The 27,210-nt window shown below is 38.3% G+C and overlaps 1 protein-coding gene, 1 long non-coding RNA gene and 1 pseudogene across 3 annotated transcripts in view; 2 read left to right on the plus strand and 1 right to left on the minus strand.

Moving 5' to 3' along the window:
- The window catches only part of LOC150045645 (uncharacterized), a 213,704-nt gene that overhangs the window by 180,268 nt on the left and 6,226 nt on the right, over positions 1 to 27,210 (minus strand). For both annotated transcript variants that reach the window (XR_016532830.1, XR_016532829.1), the window contains exon 2: positions 13,016 to 13,130. This is a non-coding gene — a long non-coding RNA (uncharacterized LOC150045645). The remainder of the gene's footprint in view (positions 1 to 13,015; positions 13,131 to 27,210) is intronic.
- On the plus strand, positions 11,433 to 12,365 carry LOC150045663 (olfactory receptor 8A1-like). Its single transcript, XM_090319626.1, has one exon. The coding sequence runs from the start codon at positions 11,436 to 11,438 to the stop codon at positions 12,363 to 12,365; it is 930 nt and encodes a 309-aa protein (XP_090175752.1). The 5' UTR covers positions 11,433 to 11,435.
- On the plus strand, positions 22,713 to 23,327 carry LOC150045664 (large ribosomal subunit protein eL29 pseudogene; annotated as a pseudogene).

Genomic DNA, 27,210 nt, shown 5'->3' on the forward strand with positions numbered 1-27,210 from the left:
AAAATCTCAGGAATAACACTCAGGCCCTGAGTTCAAGCCCAAGGACAGAAGAAAGAGCAGGAGGAAAGAGGAGGAGGAGGAGGAGGAGGAGGAGGAGGAGGAGGAGGAGGAGGAGGAGGAGGAGGAAGAGGAGAAGGGAAGAAAAATAAATATATTTTGAAGCTGAGCACTGTTGCTCAAACCTGTAATCCTTTGCTCCTCAGGAGGCTGAGATCTGAGGTTTAAGGATCAAAGCCAGAGTAGGTACTTATCCGTGACTCTTATCTCCAATTAACCACTAGAAAACCAGTAGTGACACTGTGGCACAAGGGGTAGGAGTGTAGCCTTGAGCTGAAGAGCTCAGGGAAAGTACCCAGGCCCAGAGTTCAAGCCCCATGACTACATATATATAGATATATATTTATATTCTTGATAAATATATTTATTGTAATATTACATAGAGGGGTTACAGTTATATTCACCAGATACAATGAGCACTACTTCACACATTGATACCCCTTCTCATGTTTTTGTCCCCATTTTCCTCCCCCCACCCCTTCCCCTCATTTTGTTTTCCCCCTTCCCTTTCCTGTTTCAAATAAACAAATAGACATTTATACAATATATCAGATGACAAGGTAAGATACTGCAACAATATGACAATAACCAAGGGACAACAAAAGAGATGAGAAATAACATAACATATTAACAACAACATTCACTCATTATATAACTCTTGTTTCGATATCCTGGATGTCCTTTCATTTAGCCTCATCCTATATGGCCCTATGTATCTAGGTTCTGAGCAATTGTAATCCTCTGCTGGGAAAATCCAAAGTTTGTATTAATTATTACAAACAAGGGAAAACATTGAGCCTATGTTCCTCTGGGTCTGGCTTACTTCAGTTAATATGATTTTTGCCAAGTCTTTCCATTTGCTTAGAAATGATGTGATGTTGTTCTTTTTGATGGCAGCATACAATTCCAATCATCTACTGAGGGGCATCTGGGTTGGTTCCATATCTTTGCTATGGTAAATAGTGCTGTAATGAACATCATTGTGCATATGGCTTTAGTATGTCCTTGTTTCTGGGCAATTGAGTGATGTCAAGGAGTGGAATTGCTGGCTCATTGGAGAGCTCTATGTTTTGACTTTGGAGAAACTGCCATACTGCTTTCTATAGTGGTTGAATGAATTTACACTCCCACCAACAGTGTAGTAGTGATTCCTCCTTGCCACATCCCCAGCAGCATCTGTTGTTATTAGATTTCTTGATCATGGCCATTCTAAGTGGAGTGAGATGGAATCTCAAAGTTGTTTTGATTTGCATTTATTTTATGGCCAGAGATGTCAGAGCATTGTTTCATGCGTCTATAGGCCATTCTTATTTCTTATTCAGAGAAGTCTCTCTTTAAGTCTTTGGCCCATCTTTTAATGAGATGGTTGTTTGATAAATATTCTTTATTGAATGCATGGTGAAACTGTCCAAACAACATGTTCTCTTAGATACAGTAAAAAATATAAATCCTTCTTATGTAATATATGCTTAAATGATCCTCTTAAAGTGTGAATGCTATTGCTTTCTCTTCTTACTGTGTAATGATACATGGGTATTTGTTTTGAGACCGTTATTTCATGAATTTCTACGTAATTCTCATGAATTATTTCATGAATTTCTTCCTGGATACCCTCATTAAAAAATAAAGATAACTAAATAGCACACTCCAATCACATGAATAACATCTATAATAAAAAATAGTTGACATGTTACCCCCTTTAGTCACAGAAGCAGACCGATTAAAGCCATCAAATCCTAAAATTCTTCATAGTATTGGAAGCTGGGCAGGATGAAATACAGAGATACAACCACACACCCTTGAAAAGGAGCAAGCACAAATGACTAAAACCATTTTGGAAACAATACCTCACATGGTAAGGGGTTTCCCTACTTTACCAGCGGATGAAGTTGAATAAGACCAATGTAAGATTGAGTGGGGTACCTCTGTGCTAGTATGATAAACTCACAACTCAACCAAAGCTTCCTATATGATTCAGCCGGTGAGAATAAAGTCCAAACTTAACATAACTGGAACGACAGAGACAAAAAGAAAAGGACTAGATAAAAAGGGAAAGGAAGAAAGCCAGCCAGTCTCAGGCAGCAAGGCATAGTTTGGAATCCTTCACAGAAATAACAGAGGGCATTCCGCAAGTGTGAAGTTAGAAATCACTTTAAGAGAAGTAAACTAGGCCATTTTTGTTTCTTCTTCAGAGAAGACTCTCTATAAGTCTTTGGCCCATTTTTTAATGGGATGGTTGTTACTTTGGAGATTAGTTTCGGAGTGATTTAATTTTTTGAGCTGTTGATATATTTTTGATATGAGGCCTTTGTCCATTCTATAGTTGGTGAAGATGTTCTCCCACTCTGTAGGCTTCCTGACTAATTTACTAGCTATGTCCTTTGCCATACAAAAGCTCTGCAGTTTAATACAGTCCCACTTATCCAGCCTTTCTTTGATTTGTTGTGATTCTTTGTGTTTATTAAGAAAGTTTTGACTTGTGCCAAGGGGCCTAGTGTATCTCCTACTCCTTCTTGTAAAGTTTTCAGTGTGTCAGCTTTTATCTCCAGGTCTTTGATCCATTTGGAGTTAATTCTAGTGCAGGGTGACAAAGAAGGATCCAACTTTAGTTTTCTGCAGGCATGAAGAAATGCTTAACATCTCTGGTCATAAAAGAAATGAAATCAAAACAACGCTAAGATTCCACCTCACTCCAGTTAGAATGGCCAGGATCAGGAAAACTAATAACAACATATGCTGGAGGGGATGTGGCCAGGAGGGATCACTACTACACTGCTGGTAGGAGTGCAAACTCGTTCAACCACTATGGAAAGCAGTATGGCAGTGCCTCAAAAGGCTAAACATAGAGCTTCCCTATGACCCAGCAATTCCACTACTTGGCATTTACCCAATCATCCAGAATCTAGGGCATACTAAATCCACTAGCACAACCATGTTCATTGCAGCATTATTCACCATAGCAAAGATATGGAACCAACCTAGATGGCCCTCAGTTGATGAATAGATCCACAAGATGTGGTATTTGTACACAATGGAATTCTATGCTGCTGTCAGAAAAAACGACATCGCCCCATTTGTTAGGAAATGGAAAGACTTAGAAAAGATCATATTAAGCGAAGTAAGCCAGACTCAAAGGAACTTAGGCTCAATGGTTTCCCTCATTCTTCATAACCAGTAGAAACCTTGGGCTCTAATAGGAAGATTTGCAATATAGCAAAAAATGATACATAAGGCCATATAGTATGAAGCTAATTGAATGCTCCTCTAGGATATTGAAACAAAAGCCATATAATGAAATGATTGCTGTCCTTAAGGTGCTATGTTATCTCTCATCTCTTTTGTTGTTCCTTTGTTATCTCATATTGTCACAATATCTCACTTTGTTATCTGATATATTGGATACATTTCTATTTGGTTACTTGAAATTGGACAGGGAAGGGGGGAAAACCAAGAGGGGGGTGGGGGGAGGTTAATGGGAACAAAGACATGTGGAAGGGTATCAATGTATGTGAATTAATGCACCTTCTATCTGGCAAATATCATGTAACCATTTTATTAAATACAATAAAAATATTTAAAAAAATAAAAAAGAGAAGTAAACAGAACAAAAAGGGAAAGTAAAAGATTTAATGAAGAGAATTCATGGGAAGTAACAAATGCAGAAACCTGATAAAAAAATATAGATTGCTTCCATATCTGTAGGAATTGTACAATATCATTCTTATGGATGAGGAGAATTCTGCTGTGTGTTTCTAGCATATCTTCTTGATCCATTCAACCAATGAGGAATATCTGGGTTGACTCTACCTCTTCTCTATGGTAAACAATGCTGCAATGAACATGTTTATGCCGATGGCTTTAGAATGGCCTGGTTTGTGGTACGTTAAATAAATCCCCAAGAGGGGGGTTGATGGGTCATCATAAGGAAATGGAAAAACTTTTGAAAACATTACATTAAGCAAAGTAAGTCAGAGCCAATGAAACATAGACTACCTGGATCCTCTCATTTGTCATAATTAGAATGTACCTATAAATCTATATGTAATCACACGGAATGGTTAAAGTATATACACAAAGATCCTGTGATTTGATAAACTGGGTAGGATTCTAGACATTCACACACTGAGGCCAAAGGATGATAGGCATAGCAGTTGTTGACAAAGGCTCAATGGCTATGCACATAAGATCATATAAAATAATATTCTATGAAATAAATTCCAAGAAAAAGAAACAAGATACATTTTAGTTGCCATTGTTGCTGTTTGCTTTTGCTTTTGTCATGTTTATATTCTGAGACAGTATATGACAGTACAGAAAAGGTGGAATAAGAGGAACAAATAAAACAGTGATATTCTCTAGACAATATGTGAAAAATGAGATGGCTATCTTGTGGTTAGGAATTTGAGTGAATAAACAAAGGAGTGTGATGGAAGGGGAGATATGGTTCAAAATGATTTGTACTCATTACTCATTACATGAATCATGTAACCATTACTCATTACATGATTCATGTAACTTACCACATTGTATACCAACACTACAACAAAAATTAAAAATATAGCCATGTAATCCTAGCTACTCAGGAGGGTGAGATCTAAGGATCTTGCTTCAAAGCCAGGCCAGACACTAAAAACTCTGTGAGACTCTTATCTTCAATTAATCACCAGAAAACCAGTAGTGGAACTATGGCTCAAGGGGTAGGGTGGTAGCCTTGAGCTGAAGAGGTCAGGGACAAAGCCCAGGCCCAGAGTTTAAGCCCCATGACAGAAAAAGGAGAAGGAGGAGGAGGAAGAGGAAGAGGAAACAAGGAGGAGGAGAAAGAGAAAGAAGAAGAGGAGGAGGAGGAGGAGGAGGAGGAGGAGGAGGAGGAGGAGGAGAAGAAGAAGAAGAAGAAGAAGAAGAAGAAGAAGAAGAAGAAGAAGAAGAAGAAGAAGAAGAAGAAGAAGAACAAGAAGAAGAAGAACAAGAAGAAGAAGAAGAAGAAGAAGAAGAAGAAGAAGAAGAAGAAGAAGAAGAAGAAGAAGAAGAAGAAGAAGAAGAAGAACAAGAAGAACAAGAAGAAGAGCAAGAAGAAGAAGAAGAACAAGAACAAGAAGAAGAAGAAGAAGAAGAAGAAGAAGAAGAAGAAGAAGAAGAAGAAGAAGAAGAAGAAGAAGAAGAAGAAGAAGAAGACAAGAAGAAGAGGAGGAGGAGGAGGAGGAGGAGGAGGAGGAGGAGGAGATTCATGTATAATATTAAGTTACATAAGAGAAGAAACATGACAGCTAATAAAATTATCCATGAAAGAGCAGTAAAATATGCCAGTAAAGTTACTAGATATTTTTGTTGGAACAGGAGGACCAAAAGTTTTTTGAAGAACTATATAGTCCTACCTTTTAAGTTCTATTTGAAAATACCACCTGGAAAATCAGTCCATAGACACGGAGTTTCTTCTCTCTAACAATGGACAACAAATAGCTTGTGTGAGAAATAATGAATGTGAGAGAAATTGGGATGCCTTGTCATATCAGGAAGGCATTAGAGATTACTATTGCGGAGTAAATAAAGATTCTAAGACAAGCTGAAGAAAATTTCAGGGATCAAAGAGAGGAAAAATTGAGGCAACAACATAATCATTGTGTTGGATTGACTAAATTATATCTAAGTTGAGAAATTTATAATGATACTAAACTAAGTTAAGTCACCTTAAGAGGACAACAGAAAACAAATCATTATTCTAAATATTAGAAAAAGATGATCCATTTTACCTTTACTGTAGTGGTAGAAACATGAGCCAGTTTAATCAGATAGCACAGAACAAAAGACACATACATGAACAAGGGTAAACCTGAGGAACTAGATGACACAGGAACTAAGAAAAAAGGGATGTGTCAAGGTCAGTATTGTGAGTATGATACAATACAATTGCATTTGCAAGATGGTACTATTTGGTTAAACCGCAGATAAATAGAACATTAGATCTCGTTTCTCAAAAAGGCAGATGAATTCATAGTTGCCTCTAAATACTCATTTGAAAATCTTAAATTTCTTTTTGCCAGACTTGAGGCTCAAACTCAGGACCTGAGCACTGACTTTGCTCTCTCTCAAGGTTAGCGCTCTACCATTTGAGCCACAGCACCACTTTCAGCTTTTTCTATGTGTGTGGTATGGAGGAATGGAACGAGGATATTTGTACATCCTAGGCCAGCACTCTACCACTATGCCAAACTCTCAGCCTCTCATTTCAAAATCTTTACTGTAACATTATTCATAATAACCAAGTCATGGAAGCAGCCTAGATTCTCACTGCAGATGAATAGAGTATTTCAACAGCAGTTATATATACAATGGAATATTATTCTGCCATTAGGAAGAACAAAATCAGCCAAGTGTAGGGGCCCACTACTGTAAACATAGCACCTCAGAAGGCAGAGATCAGGAAGATCAATGTTCAAGTCCAATTGAGCAAAAAAATCACAAGATGTCCTCATAACCAATAAAGATTTTAGTATGATGGTTCACTTTCATCCTATCCATGCAGAAAGCATAAATAAGAGTATGGTTGTCCTAGCTAGACATGCCCTAGCAAGACGCCACCAGAGAAATAATGAAAGTAAAATAGGCTCAGGGTATGGCCCAAGTGCAAGAGCATCTGCCTGCATCTGCCTATCAGGCAAAAAGCCTTGAGTTCAAACCCATTATAAAAAGGATAAGAATTAAAAATCATGTCATTTACAGGAGAGTAGAGGGAAATGGAAGTCATCTTTTGTGAACAAAGCCAGATTCAGAGAGATAAATATCAAATAATTTCTCTCATCTGTGCAATGTTTATAAAAATCATGAAAGTATGAGAGGGACTATTGGGAAATAGGAAAGGAATCAGAAGACTGTGACAAAGATGTGACAAGTGTAGATACTACAGAGGATAAAACAAAATACCTTATATACCTATTAGAAAATGGCATAGTGGAAATGATTGCTTTGAAAAATTAATGCATAAAATACTGAAAAGAAAAATCTGTGTCACAAATACATCCTTAGTATTAAATCACTAAATAAATGGTTCAGAAGTAAACTTCCAGGTGAATAAACTTCCCTAATGAATGACCACACAGGAATGAAGAGAATCTATGAGTCCATCTTTCCGTGCCATTCCACAGTAAGAGGAGAGGCTCCTGTGTCTATCACATTCTGGCTTCCTATACTAAAACCATACCCTTTGGTTTTGAAAATCTTTTAATTTATTTTCAAAATCCTTCAAAGTAACCATTCCAGCGTTAGTTAATGGGAAATAATAAGGGACAACCATAATTGGATAACTAATGATGATGCTGATAGTAATGACAGCAATTATATTGCATGTGGGAATGTGGAAGATGCTGATAATGATGATGGTGGTGGATAATGATGGGATTGTTGGTGCTAAAAATCCCAACATTTGCATTAGATTCTAATTGTTTGTTACCACAAACAAATAAAAGGAAATAAATACAAATAAAAGGGAAATGATCACAACTGGGATAAAAATCCTGATTCGAAGACTGGGTATCTAATTGCTCCTTAGAGAGGAGCAGAGTCTTCAGAGTAGACTATACCCCAGGAGATGTTCTATGCACACACATAAACTCTACCCATACACAATAACTCCGACTGACTCCTTCCCTAACTACAGTGGCAACAGATATAAATTCACACGCTTCTAGAATTTACTGATTGCTGAATTCACACCTATACATTAAAATTTCCAAAAGAAGTTCATTTTTCCTCAGGACAGGTATTTCATTGTATAATTTTTCTAAAAGGAATAGTATAAATCTTCCATTCTTGAATTCTTGTTTATATTGCAGGTAATATATGACCATATACTGACTTTCACCTTTAAGTGCTACATTCTCTGGGAAGCAACCCTGAGTGTCTGATGGCCTTGTATTTCTACATTAAAGACCTATAGAAATTCTCAGTAAATATGTTATTCATGCTTTCATATTCACTTATTACAAGAGTCTGGAAATAAAAAGTTAAACTCAGTCTATCCAGGCTTCTTCTACACATTTGTTTTCCCATTTGGACCTCCTCAGGTGAATAAGCTCTAAGCCCTGCTTGTAAATCACTTGTATCAATGAAAATGTTATTCAAGGTGCATTTTCTATATTTGTAAATAATTATGAGGGTAGAGATTAAGCTATCATCTATACAAATTCATACAATTGTATGAATATAAATAATATTTACACAAATACTTCAAACGCTAACCATTACAAAGCTAAATATCTCTCCATCAATAAGTTCAAATACAAAATACAATGTAATGCTTGTTTTATTTTATTGAAATCAGAATTGTCTTTTGAATTATTGTTATTGTCCTTATATTTTATACCAAATTGGAACTTTAAGAACTCATATATAAGACAACTACAGCTAGTACAGTTATAGTACAGTTATTATTATTTCAGGAATCTGATGAATTTAACTTTCATTATAATACTGCACTGATAAAAAAAAAAAGCAGGTTACAATACATGCTCCTAAGTGATTACCTAGAGCAGATGAAAATACCAAAAGCTGTTCACAATCAGTGTTAGACAATAAATAGCAGAAAATGGGGAAAGGATAATTGTAGGCTTATTTGTGTTTGTAATTTACTGTTCTGCTTGTATGCTGTTTATATATGCACTGAACTCAGTAATATTTTGTTTTAATCCTCAGATATAATAATACGTTAATATTCATAAAGTAATAATACAAACGTAGTTTATAACAAGCAGTAAAGTTTACTTAGAGCCAATACAGGTTGGTATTCAGAATTCCTATAATGTAGAAAAGTGTCTGCCCATTTTCTGAGTGGAAGACATAGGATAGCCTCCTGAAATTTGATTATTTCTGCTTACTTGACACTGTGTAATAAAATACATAAATATAATATTCTTTTTCTTGTATGCTATGTACATACTAACATGTCAAAAATTTAAAGCATGTTTTAGTCACATCTTTCTTAGAATACAGATATTCAAATTCAGATGGCTTCATGTGGACAGAAAAAAAAGCTCATTGCCAGGAGAGAGTGGAGGTAAGGACGGCTCTAAGCCACCTCTCAATAGTGGGTCATTTAGTATCTGTCATATAATTTTCTCAAGTTAAATAGAAATCAAAATTAGATTTAAGTCCACATGTTCTCTATAAACAGTATTTTCAACAGTTACTGAAATGGACTGAAAGAGCATGAAAAATATAGACCAATACAGAAAAGCTTATAATTATATCAGGAATCATTTATATACTGAAATTTGTTTACTAACATAAGACAAACATCCCACTTGTCTGATGCCAGTGGCTCGTGCCTGTAATCCTAGCAGAAAAACTCCTATAGTTCTCAGGAGACAAAGATCTAAGGATTGGGGATGAAAACCAGCATGGGCACGAAAGGCCATGACACTCTAAACTCCAATTAACCAGCAAAAAGCTGGAAATGGACCTGAGACTCACATGGTAGAATGCTAGCACAAAAGCGCTGGGACACTACCCAGGCCTGGAGATCAAACTCAAAGTCAGGCACAAAAATAAAAAACAAATGTATCCCATAGATGAAGTATTTATATGTGTCCTATATACCAAAAATGTCCGGTGCTTCCTATGTGCACGTATATAACTAAGTTGCAATTAGCAATGAAATCGTGTCATGCTCTGGAATTACAATCTGAGAATAATCCTAATAACCATAAGTTATCAATGCAATACAAATCTACAGAGGATGAGGCTAAGTGCCAGTGTACTAATTGAACCACAGACCAATCAAATACAATGTTTGTGAATAAAGCATCAATTTTTCTAAATTTTCAAATGGTTAAAAAATAAACCTAGCAGAAAATATCTATCTTAAGATCCAGGCAGTCGCCAGTGGCTCACACCTGTAATCCTAGCTACTTAGAAGGCTGACATCTGTGGATTGCATTTCAAAGCCAGCCCAGGTACAGAAGTCCAGGAGACTCTATTTTTTGCCAGCTGTAGGGCTTGTCCTTGGACTTTTCTCAAGGCCAGTGCTCTACCCTTGAGCCACACCACCACTTGCAGCTTTTTTCAATGTATGTGGGGCAGAAGAATCAAACCTGGGTCTTCGTGCATGTTAGGCAAGCACTCTACCACTAGGCCAAACTCCCAGCCCCCAGAAGACTCTTATCTTCAAACAATCACCAGAAAACTGGAAGTGGCACTGGCTCTCACGTCGTAGAGCACTACCCTTGAGCTGAAGAGCTCAGGGAAAGTGCCCAGACCCACAGTTCAAGACTCATGATTGACAAAAAACAAAAAAGAACACATCCAGGGTATACCTAAGAACAATCCCAGACATTTGACAACAACTCACATTTCTCTGTGTGTGTGTGTGTGTGTGTGTGTGTGTATGTGTGTGTGTGTGTGTGTGTGTGTTTATATAGAGAGAGATATATAGATATATAGATATGTCAGTCTCAGAAGACTGAGATCTAAGGATCTCGGTTCAAAGCCAGCCCAGTATGAAAGTCCCTGAGACTCTTTTCTCCAATTAACCACCAGAAAACTGAAACTGGTAATGTGCTTCAAATGTTAGAACCGTAGCCTTGATCTGAAGAGCTGAGGGACAACCCCCAAGCCCAGAGTTCAAGCCCCACAACCAACCGAGGGGAAAAAAAATGACTGCCAAATATACTTTTCTGCATCATTTTAACAACTGCCTTGAAATTGATATTGCTAAATATAAAAATTGACCTCTAGAAAGCAGCACTGTGGTTGAAGGGGTAGGGCAGTAGCCTTGAGATGAAGAGCTCAGGGACAACACTCAGGCCCAGCATTCAGTCTCCAAGACAGACCAAAAAAAATTTACCTCTCAAGTGAGAGAGCTTGTGAAAATATCATGCTGACAATTAATTTCCAAATTTGTGTTCCATATCATAGACCATTACGAATTGTATAGATGAAAGAGAAATTATATTTGTGAAAAAGATTTTATCTCTAACTATAAAATATGAAACAATATTTATCAACTATAAGTATGAGGTTAGCAAACTTTACATTAAAAATGAATATATTGCTATATCTATCCTAACGTTACCTAGGAACTGGCATTCCAGCAAGGTCAACAGGAAGGTGAAGCTGCTGGGCCACTGAAGATACATTGAGAGCCAGGTATCTAAGACATTGGAAAACACATAAGTGACCCAAGGTTTCCCTCTTTCCTCTCACCCTTAGAATCTTTCACTCATCATGGCTCCTGCTCTCAGCAAGCAACAGGAGTAGAGTAAGAGGCATCAGGCCTGCAGCCCGCCAGGCTGTCTCAGGAGAGGTCAGAGGCCCAAGGACTCAGAGGAAGGGCACCTTCTCACTACCTCTCCTCTCTCCCAGCACCACAGGCTTCCTGCCCAAAGACAATGGCTACAGAGAATCGCTCAGCAGCGGCTGAGTTCATTCTGGGGGGATTAACCCACCGGCCAGAGCTCCAGGCCCCTCTCTTCCTCCTCTTCCTGGGGATCTACGTGATCACCGTGGTGGGGAACGTGGGCATGATCACCCTGATTGGCCTCAGCCGGCAGCTTCACACCCCTATGTACTTCTTCCTCAGTAACTTGTCCTTTGTGGATCTCTGCTACTCCTCTGTCATCACCCCTAAAATGTTGGTCAACTTTGTAAGCAACAGGAATGTCATCTCCTATGTGGGGTGCATGTCTCAGCTCTACTTCTTCCTTGTTTTTGTCATTGCTGAGTGTTACATGCTCACAGTAATGGCCTATGACCGCTATGTGGCCATCTGCCACCCCTTGCTTTACAACATCATCATGTCTCATACTCTCTGCTGCCTGTTGGTGGCTCTGGTTTACACCATGGGACTCATTGGGTCAACAATAGAAATTGGCCTCATGTTAAACCTGCACTACTGTGAGGTCTTCATCAGCCACTACTTCTGTGACATCCTCCCTCTCATGAAGCTCTCCTGTTCTAGCACCTATGATGTGGAGATTGTTGTCTTCTTTATAGCTGGATTCAACATTATAGTAACAGGTTTAATAGTTCTTGTTTCCTATGCCTTCATCCTGTCCAGCATCCTCCACATCAGCTCCACTGAAGGCAGGGCCAAAGCCTTCAGCACCTGCAGTTCCCACTTTGTAGCTGTGGGGATGTTCTATGGCTCCACTGCATTCATGTACCTAAAGCCCTCCACTGCCAGTTCCCTGGCTCAGGAGAACGTGGCCTCTGTGTTCTACACCACAGTGATCCCCATGCTGAACCCCCTCATCTACAGCCTGAGGAACAAGGAGGTTAAGGTTGCCTTACACAAAACACTGTGGAGAAATCTAATTTAATGCAAATACCAGTCTTTCTCAATCAGTAGTGTATTGGCTGTAATTATAGAGGATATTATAGGCACATGCACAATTGTGGTGCTACCTTACAGACATGGAGATTTGGCTTCCTCAAGATGTACAGATGGTACATAAATGCTGGGTGAAATGTCAGAGTTAGTGGTTCTCAATTCTGTACTCAGAGTATTCACAAATTGTTTCCTTTTCTACGTGTGGACATTTCCAGTGAAGAGTATGTTAAGATGGCCCTAATTATTCTCTCCCAATTTCAAATGCCTCCTAATAGTTTCTGAAATCTCCTTTTTTCGTCTGCCCAAATCTCTTCTTCTTTATTCACAACATCTTCTAGATGATTTAAGAAAATTGCACCATCACATTGAACACCTAATGCGACCTACACAGTGCTGCAAAACCTCTTGTCCTGCCTAATCACCAATCTTCTGCCAATCACAGTCAATAAGTGTATCTTTCATCCAATATTTCCCTGCTTGTTTATAATGATATACAGGATACATGTTTAGACTATGAAGGATTTTGTCATATATAACAAATCTGAGTATAATAGCAGCATCAATCAGTTTCAGAGGAAGCAGAAATAGCTACTTGTCTTAAGCCAAAAGAGATGTAGTTTGTGAAAATGATCTACTTACAGTTTTGAATTCGTAGTGGAAAGAGGTGAGCAATCCCCAGTTGTAATCCATGTTAGATATAACCAGTTGTCTCTGTCAACTCTGCCACCATGAGGAATGTTGCCTCCACTCAAGACTAGGAAAAAAATGAGAGAAGCCTACGATGAGTATCATTTAGAAACTCCTTAGCAATTGAATTTTCAGACTCCACTGCAGAATTATTGCAATTCAAAAAATTTATTTGCTTTATTATTATTTTAAATCTAATTTCGTTGTCAGGGAGATGTATCAATTACATATGTAAGGTATTGAGTACATTTCTTTTTTTTTTCCAGTCCCGGGAATTGAACTCAGGGCCTAAACACTGTCCTTGAGCATTCCTCAAGGCTAGCACTCTACCACTTGAGACACAGCATCACTTTCAGGTTTTTCTATATATGTGGTACTGAGGAATCGAACCCGGGTCTTCGTGCATGCTAAGCAAGCACTCTACCACTAGGACAAACTCCCGGCCCATGTTCTCCTTTTTTGACATTTGTGAAACTTCTTCTATACTATGCATATTTGATAAATTGACTAAAGCTATATAGATTCCTCATGAATACTTTCATTTTTTATATTATTATCAGATGATAACACTGAGGAAGTTAAGCAATCTGCCAGCAGTTACACAGCTAATAATACCTGCCTCTGGATGTTACCCAGGCCTTTTCAGACACCTCCACTGGTCATTGTCCTTTTCCTATTTGTGGGTGGTCCAGGAAAACGGTCAGTTAAGTCTCAGTTAATCTCTTTGAAAACACTTGTTTGAAGCAACTCATTTTTGCTGTCCTTTGTTCTGTAATTCTCTGTTCTTTAATTCCCCAATATGTACTCTTTGCTCTCTCCCAACCATGATTTGCTATTGCCACCTCCTTTTTGATCTTTGGTTTTTAAAGGTTCTATCAGCACTGGTGGTCTTCTCTAGAACTTGACTTTCTTTGATTCTTTTCTTATATTAGGTACAAATAGTATTTGCCAAATGTATTATTCCTTTATTTATGCTTTGTTTTAATTTGTTATTGTTCTGCCCTTTTTCTTCTTTTAAATGTTATTATCTTTAAGTTGTTACACAAGGAAGTTGATCAATGTTACACCTTTCATAATTTCCTCCATCTCTCCCAACCCAACCATCCCTTCAATATTTCTTATTTTCCAACCTAGAAAGTTGGATAATAATTTTTAGATCTTTCTTTTTCTAACATATTTAATGATATACATTTACTTCTAGGCACCATTTTCAATATGTACCACAATTTTGATGAGTTTTATTACATTTTTATTTAGTTCAAGCTTTTCAAACAATTGTCAAGATCTTTCTTACTCATATATTCCTTAGAAGAAATGTGTTGTTAAATCCCTAAGTATGTTGATTTTTTCCCAAATACCTCTCTGTTACTGATTTTCAGTTAACTGTAATATGGAAGTAGATATTAAGTGATTTGTATTATTTTAATGTTTTATATAGTTTTATCACTAAAATTTGATTTGTCTTGATTCTCCCCAATCCCAACTTCCATGCATGCTATTTTCTAGCAAATTATATCAAACCACTTAATATGAATTCTGTGGAGGTTGTAGTCTAAGGGAGAAAGTTAATTGATATAATTTTTTTTTGCCAGTCCTGGGCTTGAGCTCAGGGCCTGAGCACTGTCCTTGGACTTTCTCAAGGCTAGAGCTCTACCACTTGAGCCTCAGTACCACTTCCGGCTTTTTTCTATGTATGTGGTACCGAGGAATTGAACCCGGGTCTTCATGTATGCTAGGCAAGCACTTTAACCACTAGGCCAAACTCCCGGCCCCTAATTGATATAATTTTATCCACATAAATAATAATGCATTATATATCTTATTCTATATTCTTGCTTCTCTCACTAAGCATTACAGCTACATTGCCAGTCACTAATCCTAACAGCAGTAGTCTCCACCAGAGTTGATCTGTTTCCTTTCCTAAATGTTCCTATCAGAGGCACCTATCTTGAATCTGATTATTCCAACACCAAAAGTAATGGCATAATGGATATCTTTATAAATGTACTTTCATGGGCTTTAGAGGCAATGCTTAGGGATAGATAATTGATAGACAGGGAGACAGACATCCCAAACCAGAATTGCTTATTTCCCTAATCTCATCTAAGTAATGCCTTCTGCTTTCCAGAACAGCCACAGTGCACATTCAGTACCAAAATTCCCACTTCCTAACTGAAACATGTCACCATCTAGAATTTAGTTTTTTTCACTGTATAGCTGTAAGAAGATATACCACTGTTTTAATTTTCACATCTATCTTTGGTAATTGGTTTGAGAACCTCTTCATGTGCATTGGTGACTCACTAGACTTTCTGTTGTATAAATGGGGTATTTTATGTGTCTTGTCCATTTTATTCCATTGATTCTGATATTCTTTCATGTGGTTTTTTGGGGTCTATTATATATGCTGTTTAGATATAGAATATTCTCTCTTTAAATTACATCTCTTCTCGCATTGCATATTTATCTTTCTATAGGACATACTGATAGAGTTCTTTGCTGTATAAAACTCATCATGTATTCCAAAACTCCAGCTGAAAAGCATGTAGAGGTAGAGAAAACAGGCAGGAAGCCACAGAAATAAGCTAAAAAGTAATAGTTATTCCTAATGACAAATAAAAGGTTTGAGCAGAGAACATCTTATCATAAAGATAACAAGCACTAGAAACAACTAGCAGCAGGTCAAAAAGTATGTAACAATAAGCCAAAGAGAAGTATAAGGGCCAAATGTAGCAAAACTTGATGGGCAAAAGTGTAATAACAGCAGTCATTGAACCATATAAAAATATTTATACTGGTAAACTTATAATCACACTAAAAATGGGTCCCTTTTAAAGAATAACAAGAAATTAAATCACTTTTGAAAAAAAACAGAAAATGAAAGGATGTGTTTTTACTTAAAGCGTTGGTAAATGATTAGTACATGAATCTATTCAGTTGATCAAATTACATGAAAAAATATACACCAAGATAGAAAGAAGTAAACTGGAATGAAATCAATGGATTGTATTAATGTTGGTACTCGGGGTTAATACTGCATAATTGCTATGAGAGATGAAACCATGAAAACAGCAGATCTCCAGGTGAATCTACAAATGTGTCCAAATAAACACAATAATTAAAATCACTTTGTTAACAGCATATCCATATTAAATGTTTAAATATGCATATCCATGTTTAATATAGTGTTGAAGCAGAAGCTCTTATGTACAAATTTTTCTTATGAATAAGTGCATAGGAATAAAGAATTGCTGTAAATCCACCTTCCTATACTCCTCATATAGAATGGCTTCTGCCATTCTATACTGTCATTCAGGGGGTGCAAGAACACAGTGATTGTCGGGCGTGGTGTAATCCTAGCTACTCAAGAGGCTGAGATCAGAGGATCAAGGTTCAAAGCCAGTCTGGGCACAAAAATGACCTGAGACTCTTATCTCCAATTAACCTCTAGAAAATGGGAAGTGGAGCTTACCTCAAGGGTAGCCTTGATCTGAAGAGCTCAGAGATATCACCCAGGCTGAGTTCAAGCCCCATGACCCACAAAATGAAAGAAGAAGGAGAAGGAGAAGGAGGAGGAGGAGGAGGAGGAGGGGGAGGGGGAGGGGGAGAGGGAGAGGGAGAGGGAGAAGGAGAGGGAGAGGGAGAGGAAGAGGAAGGAGAAGGAGAAGGAGAAGGAGAAGGAGAAGGGGAAAGAAAGAAGAGGAGGAAGAGGAGGAGGTGGAGGAGGAGGAGGAGGAGAAGGGGAAGGGGAAGAGGAAGAAGAGGAGGAGGAGGAGGAGAAAAGGAAGAGGAGGAGGAGGGGAGGAGGAGGAGGAAGAGAGGAGGAAGAGGAGGAGGAGGAAGAGGAGGAGGAGGAGGAGGAGGAGGAAGACAGTGATAGCTCTATGTTTTTCCTGCAATCTTAATTTCAACAAATGGCCTAGAGTTAAGTTTGAGCTGTGATTTAGGGACAATGCACAGCAGATTTGCCCCTTACATGCTGAAAGCATCCAGTGGGTCTTCAACTGTTCCACTTCCTGCTCTGCTTCTTTCTGTCTTGAGAAACTTCGACTCATCAATCACCTTTTGCTTCCCAAACTCTTTCTTCAGTCTCTCATTTTCATTACTCAAGACCATTAGGCACTCTGTTCTCTGTTCTACACCTCAAAAAAAATGTCGATTACTCCATCTGGTTCTCTGCCCAGATTGACAGCATAGTTTCATGGCTTCTGTTATTTGAGTGAGTCACTCTCTACCAGGAGCCCTTTCATCTGCTGCTGCAGCTCTTCCGAGGGTGAATGGGTCCAGAATGAATTGAGCTAGATTAGTGGGTGCATTTCCTGGAGTTTCACTGGCACTATCCCTCCTTTCAATCAGGAAGCTCAGAGCCTGGTAGGATTGACAGCTGGCTCACTGGCTATAACTGGCTTCCCTTAAGAGTCAACACTTCCTTGGCATTATGCACTTGGAGTAGATTTCTGCACTAGAATGGAGATAAAAGCCAAAGCACCAACCAGATAATGAAGCTCAGACAATTAGGGACTGAAGCCTGGACTTCTGATATGTCCTACCTATGTTAGAAATGTCCGAATTCCTTTCAAAGCTCTAAAATAAATATTTCTTCACTAGTTGATAATGCATAGTGATGAATTACTAATGATGGGTAACAACCATAATACTACCAATGATATAATGATATTGATGAGATGGGAGTGATGGAGATGATGGCAATCTTGATGCTAAAATATTCCAATATGTGTATTAAACTCTTTGCATAACTGCAAGATGCCTCTATTAATAAAAGGAAAAGTAAGACAACTGGGGGTTAAAACATAATTGAATCACAGGAAGACAATAATTATTTCTTTGGAGAGGAGCACAGTTCCTAGAGTGAATACAGCTCAGATTTTTTTTTTTTGGCCAGTCCTGGGGTCTGAGCACTGTCCTTGGGCTTTCTCAAGGCTTTGGTCTCACCAGTCAGCAAACACTGGAAGAGAAAAGATCTATATGTGGTACTAGATTAACTCAAAGGGGGCAGTACAGTCAGAGAAAATGAGTCTCAGAAATTGAGGGATGAAGCCAGGCAAGGTGGCTCTTGCCTGTAATCCTAGCTACTCAGAAGGCTGAGATCTGAGGATCAAGGTTCAAAGCCATACCTGGGCACAAAAGGACCTGAGACTCATCTCCAATTAACCCCTAGAAAATGGGAAGTGGGGCTTGGCTTGAGGGTAGGATGGTAGCCTTGAGCTGAAGAGCTCAGGGACAGCGCCCAGGCCCAGAGTTCAAGCCCCATGACCCACAAAAAAAAAAAAAAGAGAAATTGAGGGAAGAGGATTTTGTTTACATGTGTATGTGTAAAATATCTCCTGAGACAGGAGTTTGGCCTAGTCGTAGAGTGCTTGCCTAGCATGCATGAAGACCCAGGTTCCATTCCTTGGTACCACATATATAGAAAAAACCAGAAGTGGTGCTGTGTCTCAAGTGGTAGAGCTCTAGCCTTGAGAAATCCCAAGGATGATGCTCAGGGAGTTGAAGCCCAAGGATTGGCATAAAAAATTATAGGTTATACTGTTAAAATTATAAATATAAATTAAGCTTTATTGATTTCTTTAATTTTGTGACTAGATTTATTAATATAGAAAATTATAATTGGAATATACTTTAGCCATTTCTTAAAAAATTAAAGTCATACAATTCAGCAATTTCAGTCCTTTGTACTTAACCAAAGGTAATAAAATTTTAAATCCATTAAAAAAAGAAAATGCAGATAACAAATATTAAAGTAGCTGAAAGTAGTGGCTTATGCCTATAATCCTAGCTACTCAGGATGGTGATTGGGTGGATTAATGTTCAAGGTCAGCTTCCACCAAAAAATTGATGTAGTAGTATGTGCTACTCATCCCAGATACCCAGGAAGTGTAAGTAGGAGGATGGTTTTCCACTACATCCTGAGCAAAAATAAAAAGTAAAAAATAGAGACTATATTCTAAAAATAACCATAACAAAAAGGACTGGTACATAACTCAAATGGTTGAGCATCTACCTAGCAAGTATGAGATACTGAGCTCAAAGCCTACTACCACCAAAAAGGTAAAGGCCAATTCTTATTGCATCATATACTTTATAAAAGGAGTGTAATGGAAATTGTTAAGAGGGTACAGGAAGGAGAAAAACAAGTTGAAATCTAAGTGAAGTAAGTGAAGACTACAGCAAGTACTGACTAGGAGATGTCTGCTTGCCCTTGGAGGCCTTGAATCTAGGTTTTCACATGTGAGGGGCATGAGATGAAGCCTATTAAGTGAAATGAACTCCAAGATATGGAAACAAGAGATTTATCTTTGTGATTGTTGTTCTTAATGTATTGTGTGAAGCTATTTCTTTTTTCTTCTTTTCCCCTTAAGATTTACTTCATGTTGTTACTGTATCTGACTTTGGTACTTGGTATATTGTATATATGTTTATTTGTATATTTGAAAATGGGAAGGTAAGGGAAAAACAAGTTGAGTGGGAGGGGAGGGGGGAAGTGGGAGAAAAATCATGGGAAGGGGTAACAATGTCCAAGAAGTAATGTATTCACTACCTGATGAATGTAGCTGTAACCCCTCTGTATACCACCCCAAAAATAAAATTAAATTTAAAAAAGAGATGAAACCTAGAACACAGGTGGATGGAGGTGAGAATAGAGATCACGTCTCCTCTTCATTTCCCTCATAAATTCATGAAGAAAATCCTTGAGAATTCCTGACCAAGCCAGTACTCACACATGTATGAACCTGAAATTTACACTTTATGTCTTTAAACCCCATGACAAACGCTTACTTATGAAGAGGTCCTAGAATTATTTCTAACCATGAATTTTAAATATGACACATGCTTCAGAGAAAAGTACAGGGCTTTATGGAAATAGTCAGTGGAGGCAAACTAAACTGAGATTTCAAGTGTCAGGAAGAATGTCTCTTAGGAAGTAGAATTCAGAGACTTGAAGGATAAGAAGATGTAATTAAGATTTGGCTTCCCAGCATTAGCACTTACTGCTCTGTCAAGAGGATTTGTCCTTGTTTGAATCTTAGTTGAGAACTTTCAACTTGGTAACTAGTTGGCACAGCTAGTAAGCCAGAGGAAGTGTCTGAATTATCCTGTAGTGAAGGCACAGAGAAGCACTCAATGTCTGTGACAGATATTGATCTAAGTCAGGACAATAGTTCTGAGCAAGCAAGGATAACTTTTAGTCCATAACTGAAAAGACAAACATGATAACCTTGAAAAATGAGCAGAATCACATGGAACCAATGGCAATGGCCAGTAGCCAGCACATCTTTAATTCAATGCATTACATTGCTCACTTTTTTTTTCATTGCTTACTTTTAATCTTAGTTGCAATTCTGACCCCCTAGCTTCCCTGGGATCCTAATTATTTTCTGAATCAGGTGTCCCGGGCTTCTTAGAATTCCATGAATTGCCTCTTATCTTTCCAATGAATTATTTTCCCATCAAAGTTCACCAGAGTCAGTTTCTGTGTTTTATAGTGAAGAACCATCACTGATTACAACAGAAGCTAGACAGATGGAGAGCTGAGGAAGTGAGACAGAGTGGGAAGGAGGGCGTTCACACTCTTAAGGTTGGTCACAAACCTCCTCCACCACCCTCTTGTTATAGCTAAAACAGACCTTCACTCGACTCCACACAGTATTTATTTGTGTTGTATTTATATTTGTTTTCCCCTTCTAGTCTCCTTTTGCTGTTGTATTGAGGCAACAAAAAAAAATAAATGTATCAACTGAGCAGACTTCAGATATTATTATTGTTCCAGAGAATAGTATCCTTGGAAAGATGATGGAGATGTATGTGGTTGATTTGTCTTAGAGTTACTTTTTTTTTTTGCTAGTCCTGGGCTTGGGATCAGGGCCTGAGCACTGTCCTTGGACTTTCTCAAGGCTTAGCTCTCTACCACTTGAGCCTCAGCACCACTTTCAGCTTTTTTCTATGTATGTGGTACCGAAGAATCGAACCTGGGTTTTCGTGCATGCTAGGCAAGCACTCTATCACTAGGCCAAACTCCTGGCCCCTGTCTTAGAGTTACTTTTTAAGAGATGAAAACAAATATTCACGCCCCAGTGTCAATAAAACAAAACAACTGAAAACATGTTTGCTTACAACATAGATATTTGAAAATGTATGAAGTCAAAATTACTGGGAAGCTTCTTAAAATTATTTAGTACATTTTCAAAACTATCCCCCAAATCTAATAAAGGACATCATTACATCATTGATACTTGACATGTAACACATCATACAGTTGTGTACGTGTGTGTGTGTGTTTGTATATTTTTTTGTGTTGGTATTAGATCTTGAACTCAGGGACCAAGTTCCATCCTTGAGCTTTACTGCTCAAGTATGGCACTCTACCACTTGAACCACGGCTCCACTTCTAGCTTTTTGGTAATTAAATTGCAACTAAATGTCTCATGGACTTGCCTGCCTGGGCTGGCTTTAAGTCATGATCCTTAGTTCACAGCCACCTGAATAGCTAGGATTAAAGGCATGAGTCACTGGCAGCCAGCTTTGTATTTATATTTCAGACCATCACTGCTGCAACAGAGGCTAGCCTTTCATGTGACAACAAGATGCACAAGAATAGATACATGCACAAATTGCTCATCTGTTGAGATTCCTTAAATAATACAAGGACTACTTCCTGGACTATTTTGTAAGATTTGTTTTATAATTTGATGTTTAAAATGACCATAGCTTAAAACATATGGCTTATCTTTGCTTTCATAACCAATAAGTGGCCATAACTTTATTTGTTTTCATCTTTACTTGGAGACATATCCAATTTTTCAATATCATCACCATGGAAATTTAGTGTCATGGATTTATAATACATACTTATTTGTTGCAGATAACCCTCAACTTACAGTGGTTTGACTTACAACTTTTTGGCTTTACAGTGATGTGGAAAGATACAACTTTGGAGGAACTTGTTTCTTAATTCTGGAATTTTGATCTTTTCCCTGGTTAGTCATATGCAGTAGGATTCTGTCATGAGGCTGAGCAGTGGCAGTGTAAGAATGCTTCCAGTCAGTCATAGGATCACAACTGATACTTTACTGTGTTGCCAGCATTTTTTATACTGTTTTCTGCTTTCACATCCCATCATATCTACAAAACATCCATCTGTGTCTCTTGCCTCTGGTGAGAAATTAATTGCCCAACATGAAGGCAGAAAGCCAATAATTACTGTCACATGCGAATTAGGACTTTCAAAATTGATTATCTCAACTATCTTAAAGTAAAACAAGTAGCCAAGCATGATGGTGTCAAAAGGAAGGCAGAAAAAGGTAACAAGGTAACAAGACCCTGTCTCAAAAACAAAGGGGTGGGCTATAACTTTAATATTACAGCACTTGTCTAGCATGCACGATATCCTATGTTTAATTCCCAATGTCATAGACAGACAGATAGATAGATAGACAGACAGACAGACAGACAGACAGACAGACAGACAGACAGATAGATAGACAGATGGGACAGATAGGTGGATAGATCAGTAATAAAATGAAATCATTAGCACTAATTAAATCTATAGTCATCCTGAATAAATGAGCTGGTAATCCAGAGTATAGAAAACTTATTTTCTGATCTGCTCCTGAGGGTTAGTGGTTCAGACATGGCCAAGTCCAAGAACCACACTACGCACAACCAGTCCAGGAAATAGCACAGAAATGGCATCAAGAAACCCAGATCACAAAAATATGAGTCTCTGAAGGGGTGGGCCCCAAGTTCCTGAGGAACATACGTTTTGCTAAGAAGCGCAACAAGAAGGGCATTAAGAAGATGCAGGCCAACAACGCCAAGGCTCTGAGCGCAAGGGCCATGGCGGCCAAGACCCTGGTGAGGCCCAGAGTAGGGAGCAACAAATGCAAGCTCCCGGGCAGGCCATGCGCAAGCTCCAACGACTCGTCTACATTGCCCACCCCAAGCGGGGCAAGCACATCCGTGCCTACATTGCCAAGGGTAGCCGGCTCCCTGGGCCCAAGGTTAGGGCCCAGGCCCTGGCTAAGGCTAAGGCTAGGGCCAATGCCAAGGCCAAGGGGCAAGCCACGGCCTAGGCTCCAGCTGCCACTCCAGCTCAGGCTCAGGCCACAGCACCTAAGAGTGCTCAGGCCTCAGCTTCTAAGGGTTCTCAGGCCACAGCTTCTAAGAGTTCTCAGGCCCAGCTTCTAAGGGTTCACAGGCTGCATCCCCTAAGGGTGCCAAGGGCCTTGCGAAGGCCTCACAATAAAGACCTCTGTCTGCCAGTGAGGAATGGACTGCTGTGGCTCCCTGGACACCATCTTCAGGGGGCCAGTGGCTAGTGTCATTTCTACCAATAAACCTGAGGCAAGATCTGGTTTAAAAAAAGAAAGAAAGAAAAAGAAAACTTATTTTCCACATGGATAAAAGACTCATACATTGGGGGAGGGAAATGGGAACAAAAATATGAGAAGAGGTATCAATGTGTATGAAGTAATGCACCTTCTATCTGGTGAATATAACTGTATCTCCTTTATTAATTACAATTGTAAAAAATACTGAAAAAAGACTCATACATTAAGTATTTACTTTATAGTCTACTGACAATCCTAGGTATGCAAGTCTTTATTTTTCTTTCTGTGGTGGTACTAAGGTTTAAATTCAGGGTCTCATACTTTTTAGACAGGCACTCTACTGCTAAGTCACACCTCCAACCCAGCCCAAGAAGTCTTTCTAAACACAAAAACCTTAGCCCAATGATCCTACACACACACACACACACACACACACACACACACACACACACACACACACATACACACAATGCTTACAGCAAGCTGTAAGTAGTCACATTGCTTAAAAAGGCTCCATAATTCTCATAATGTCAGTCAGTAATGTGGCAACAAATACTAATACTGAAGGTGTGAAAGCTTTCAGGAACAATCTACGCATAACTATTATGGATGGTAAGTATTGTCAGAATACGTAATATCAATTAAATAGGTTTGCTCTGGAAGTAAAGAGCCCAGGAGAAGGGTTAGGAATATACCTCAGAGGTAGAATGTTTGTCTCGCAAACACAAAGCCCTAAGTTTGACACCTGTTTCAAAAATAACCAAAATAAAATAAAGAGTTCAAGAAATAGTATTCAAAACATTCAAAAATCATGAAATACAAAAGATAGCACAAAATAGGATCAAAGACAACACAAATGACTGGGGGAGTGATTTAATCAGCTTTTGGTTAGTATTTAATATACAAGATAATCGCCCTTAGAAAGAGAAAATGTATATTTTTGGCTCACAGTTCAGTTGCTTTTTCAGGTGGAAACACGGTAGGAGAGGGTGGCAAAAGAAACTCATTCATCTCTGTATCAAAGAGAGACAAGAGAAAACTAGGGTCTGATGATCCCCTTTTAAGAGCAAGCCCTTTAACAAGCCAGACCTAAATAAATATAGGTTACATGGTTTCCCTCATTTGTAGTCATTAGGATGTGCCTATAAATCTAAAAGTAAACACAATGGACAGTAAAAACCAAAACATTACACTTGGACATGATCAATTAAACTGGACTCTAAACATTCATGCAGTGAGACCAAAGGAGGATATTCTTGGGAAAAGATCACAAAGGCTCAATAGCTAGGTACAAGATCATATAAAATGATGCTTATCAGGCTGGAAATGTGGCCTCGTGATAGAGCACTTGCTTAGCATGCATGAAGCCCTGAGTTCGAGTCTTCAGTATCACATAAATAGAAAAAGCTGGAAGTGGCACTGTGGCTCAAGTGTTAGAGTACTTGAAAAAAAAAAAAAAGCCCAGGCCCTGAGTTTAAGCCCCAGGACTGGCAAAAAAAAAAAATACATAAAATGATACTTATCAAAACAAACTCAAAAAATGGAAACGAGGATTTTTATTTTACTTTTTGTGAATTTTGGGTTTTTTTTTCCATTTTGTCACTATATTTATTTCTGTACCTTTGTCTTTTTTGTAAGTTCATCTGATGTGGGGAGGTTTACGGAAAACACAGAAATGGTTGGGACCAAGGATAGACTAATTCGGCAGTAATACTTTCTAGGCACTTTGTTGAAAATGAACTATTCATTTTGTGAGGGGGCTGGGAGAAAAAAAAACTGGGAGAAAAAAAGGGAAGAGGTGGGCAGGGAGTTTAGCCCAGTGGTAGAGAGCTTGCCTAGAATGCACAAAGACTGGGCTTCAATTCCTCAGTACCACATACATAGAAAAAAGCCAGAAATGGTGTTGTGGCTCAAATGGTAGAGCTCTAGCCTTGAGGAAAACCCAAGGACAGTGCTCAGGCTCTGAGTTCAAGCCCCAGAACTGGCAAAAAAAAAAAAAAGTAGGAGAAGGAAGGGGTGACACTGATCAAAAAGAAATGTTCTCATTACCAGACTTCCATAACTACAACCCCTCTGGCATATCACCTTTACAATAAAAAGTTAAAATTTTTAAAGAAAAACTAAAAAGAGCAAGCTCTTCAATACCTAAAAATTCCCACTGTAACACATCTCCACCACCTTCAAATAGCAGGAGGAGGAGGAAGAAGGGGAAGGGGAAGAGGAAGAAGAAAACTGAAAGGCCTGAACATCCTCACTATCAGATCAGATGACTTCTGTTACTGCCACCTGGTGGTAACATGTCTAAAATCAAAGGCCAGGAATCAAGGAACTTGCTCAGCCTAGAAAAGTCCATACAGCAGATTGTAACATGTATAGAAAGGCCAGATTTTTACAGATATTTCCCTTTAAATCTGCTGGGGATTCCTGGTACTAGCTATAAAGAGAGGGTAGGAAGCATTTAACTTTCTTAAAAGTGAAGACAGAGGAGCAGAGGCATGAAGAGAGGGGGCTGTCATATGGTTAACAAACATATGTGCAAATGGAACCACATAACTTAAAGATATGAGTGTAGCCAGACAAGATGGTGGGGGGAGAACAATGGAAGAGATGACATTGATCAAGATGCATTGTACTCATAAACTGACTTGTTGAATTGAAACCACTTTTACAGCTACTTACAGATAATGACAAAAGTGAGCACCGTTCTTTGAATGTAAACAAGAAGCAAAAAATACAAATGTAAAACACATATACAAATTTCAGTAAAAGAAGGAAGAGAATTAAAGGAAATATTCTTATAAAGGCATGATTATGTTTGTGACCAGAATAAATTAGTTAGTAGAAGAAAGAAGATTCAAGGTTTAAGAAATAAAGTGTACATTTGAAGGAATGAAAGGAGACTTGGGATCCAGAATACATATTTGCATCAAATTACATCTGACAAAATTCAATTCCTAATAATTATTTTTAACAATTTAATTTCATTTAATATTTTAAATATCTAATGAAAACAGAAATTAATAGACATTTTGTTCAGATAAATGTGAAGATGTTCTTAGTGTTAAGGTATTGGATAGACTTCCATTAAGACAAACCAGATAAGATATTTTTCTATTACTTAAGATTACAAAAAAGGAAAAAATAAAATGCAAGCTGAGAAAAGTTTTTAGAAGCTTAAAGGTAAAATTATCTGCATGTGCAGATGGTATTATATATGTATGAGAAATTTTTTAAGTGAAAAATACTAAGAACCAGTAAAAGTGCAAGGATAATGTCAGGAATTAATATACTCTGTGTAAAAAGAACCTGCTAGAATATTGTTACAGACTGATATTGAATATTACCTGAAGATGCATGTGTTAAGGCTGGGTGCCCAGCCTGTAATGTTGTTTGGAAGTAGTAGAACCATACCAGGCAGATCCTAGTGAAAGGATATGCAATCATAAGGACATTCCCTGGATGAGTATATTAGGATCCAAGACCCCTCCCTTTCTTTCTCCCTATCTCTCCACCATGCACTCAACTATGGTATATTGCCTTCTCACAGGCCCAAATCAATAGGGCCAAATGACCACGGGGCGAACTAACCTTGGACTGACACCTCCAAAACTGTGAACCAAAATCAGTCCTTTTGACTCTCAGGTTACCTTGTTGTTTTTTTTTAATATAGTAATGAAAGCTCACACATTACACTAAATGTGCAATGTATCACAGTAGACAAATTAAATTTATTTTAAAATATCTAATAATAAATGAGAGGCTGGGAATTTGGCCCAGTGATAGAGGGCTTGCCTAGTA

This window comes from Megascapheus bottae, chromosome 27 (assembly GCF_031878675.1).
Source record: "Megascapheus bottae isolate mThoBot1 chromosome 27, mThoBot2.hap1, whole genome shotgun sequence".
In the NCBI taxonomy this organism is placed as follows: domain Eukaryota; kingdom Metazoa; phylum Chordata; class Mammalia; order Rodentia; family Geomyidae; genus Megascapheus; species Megascapheus bottae.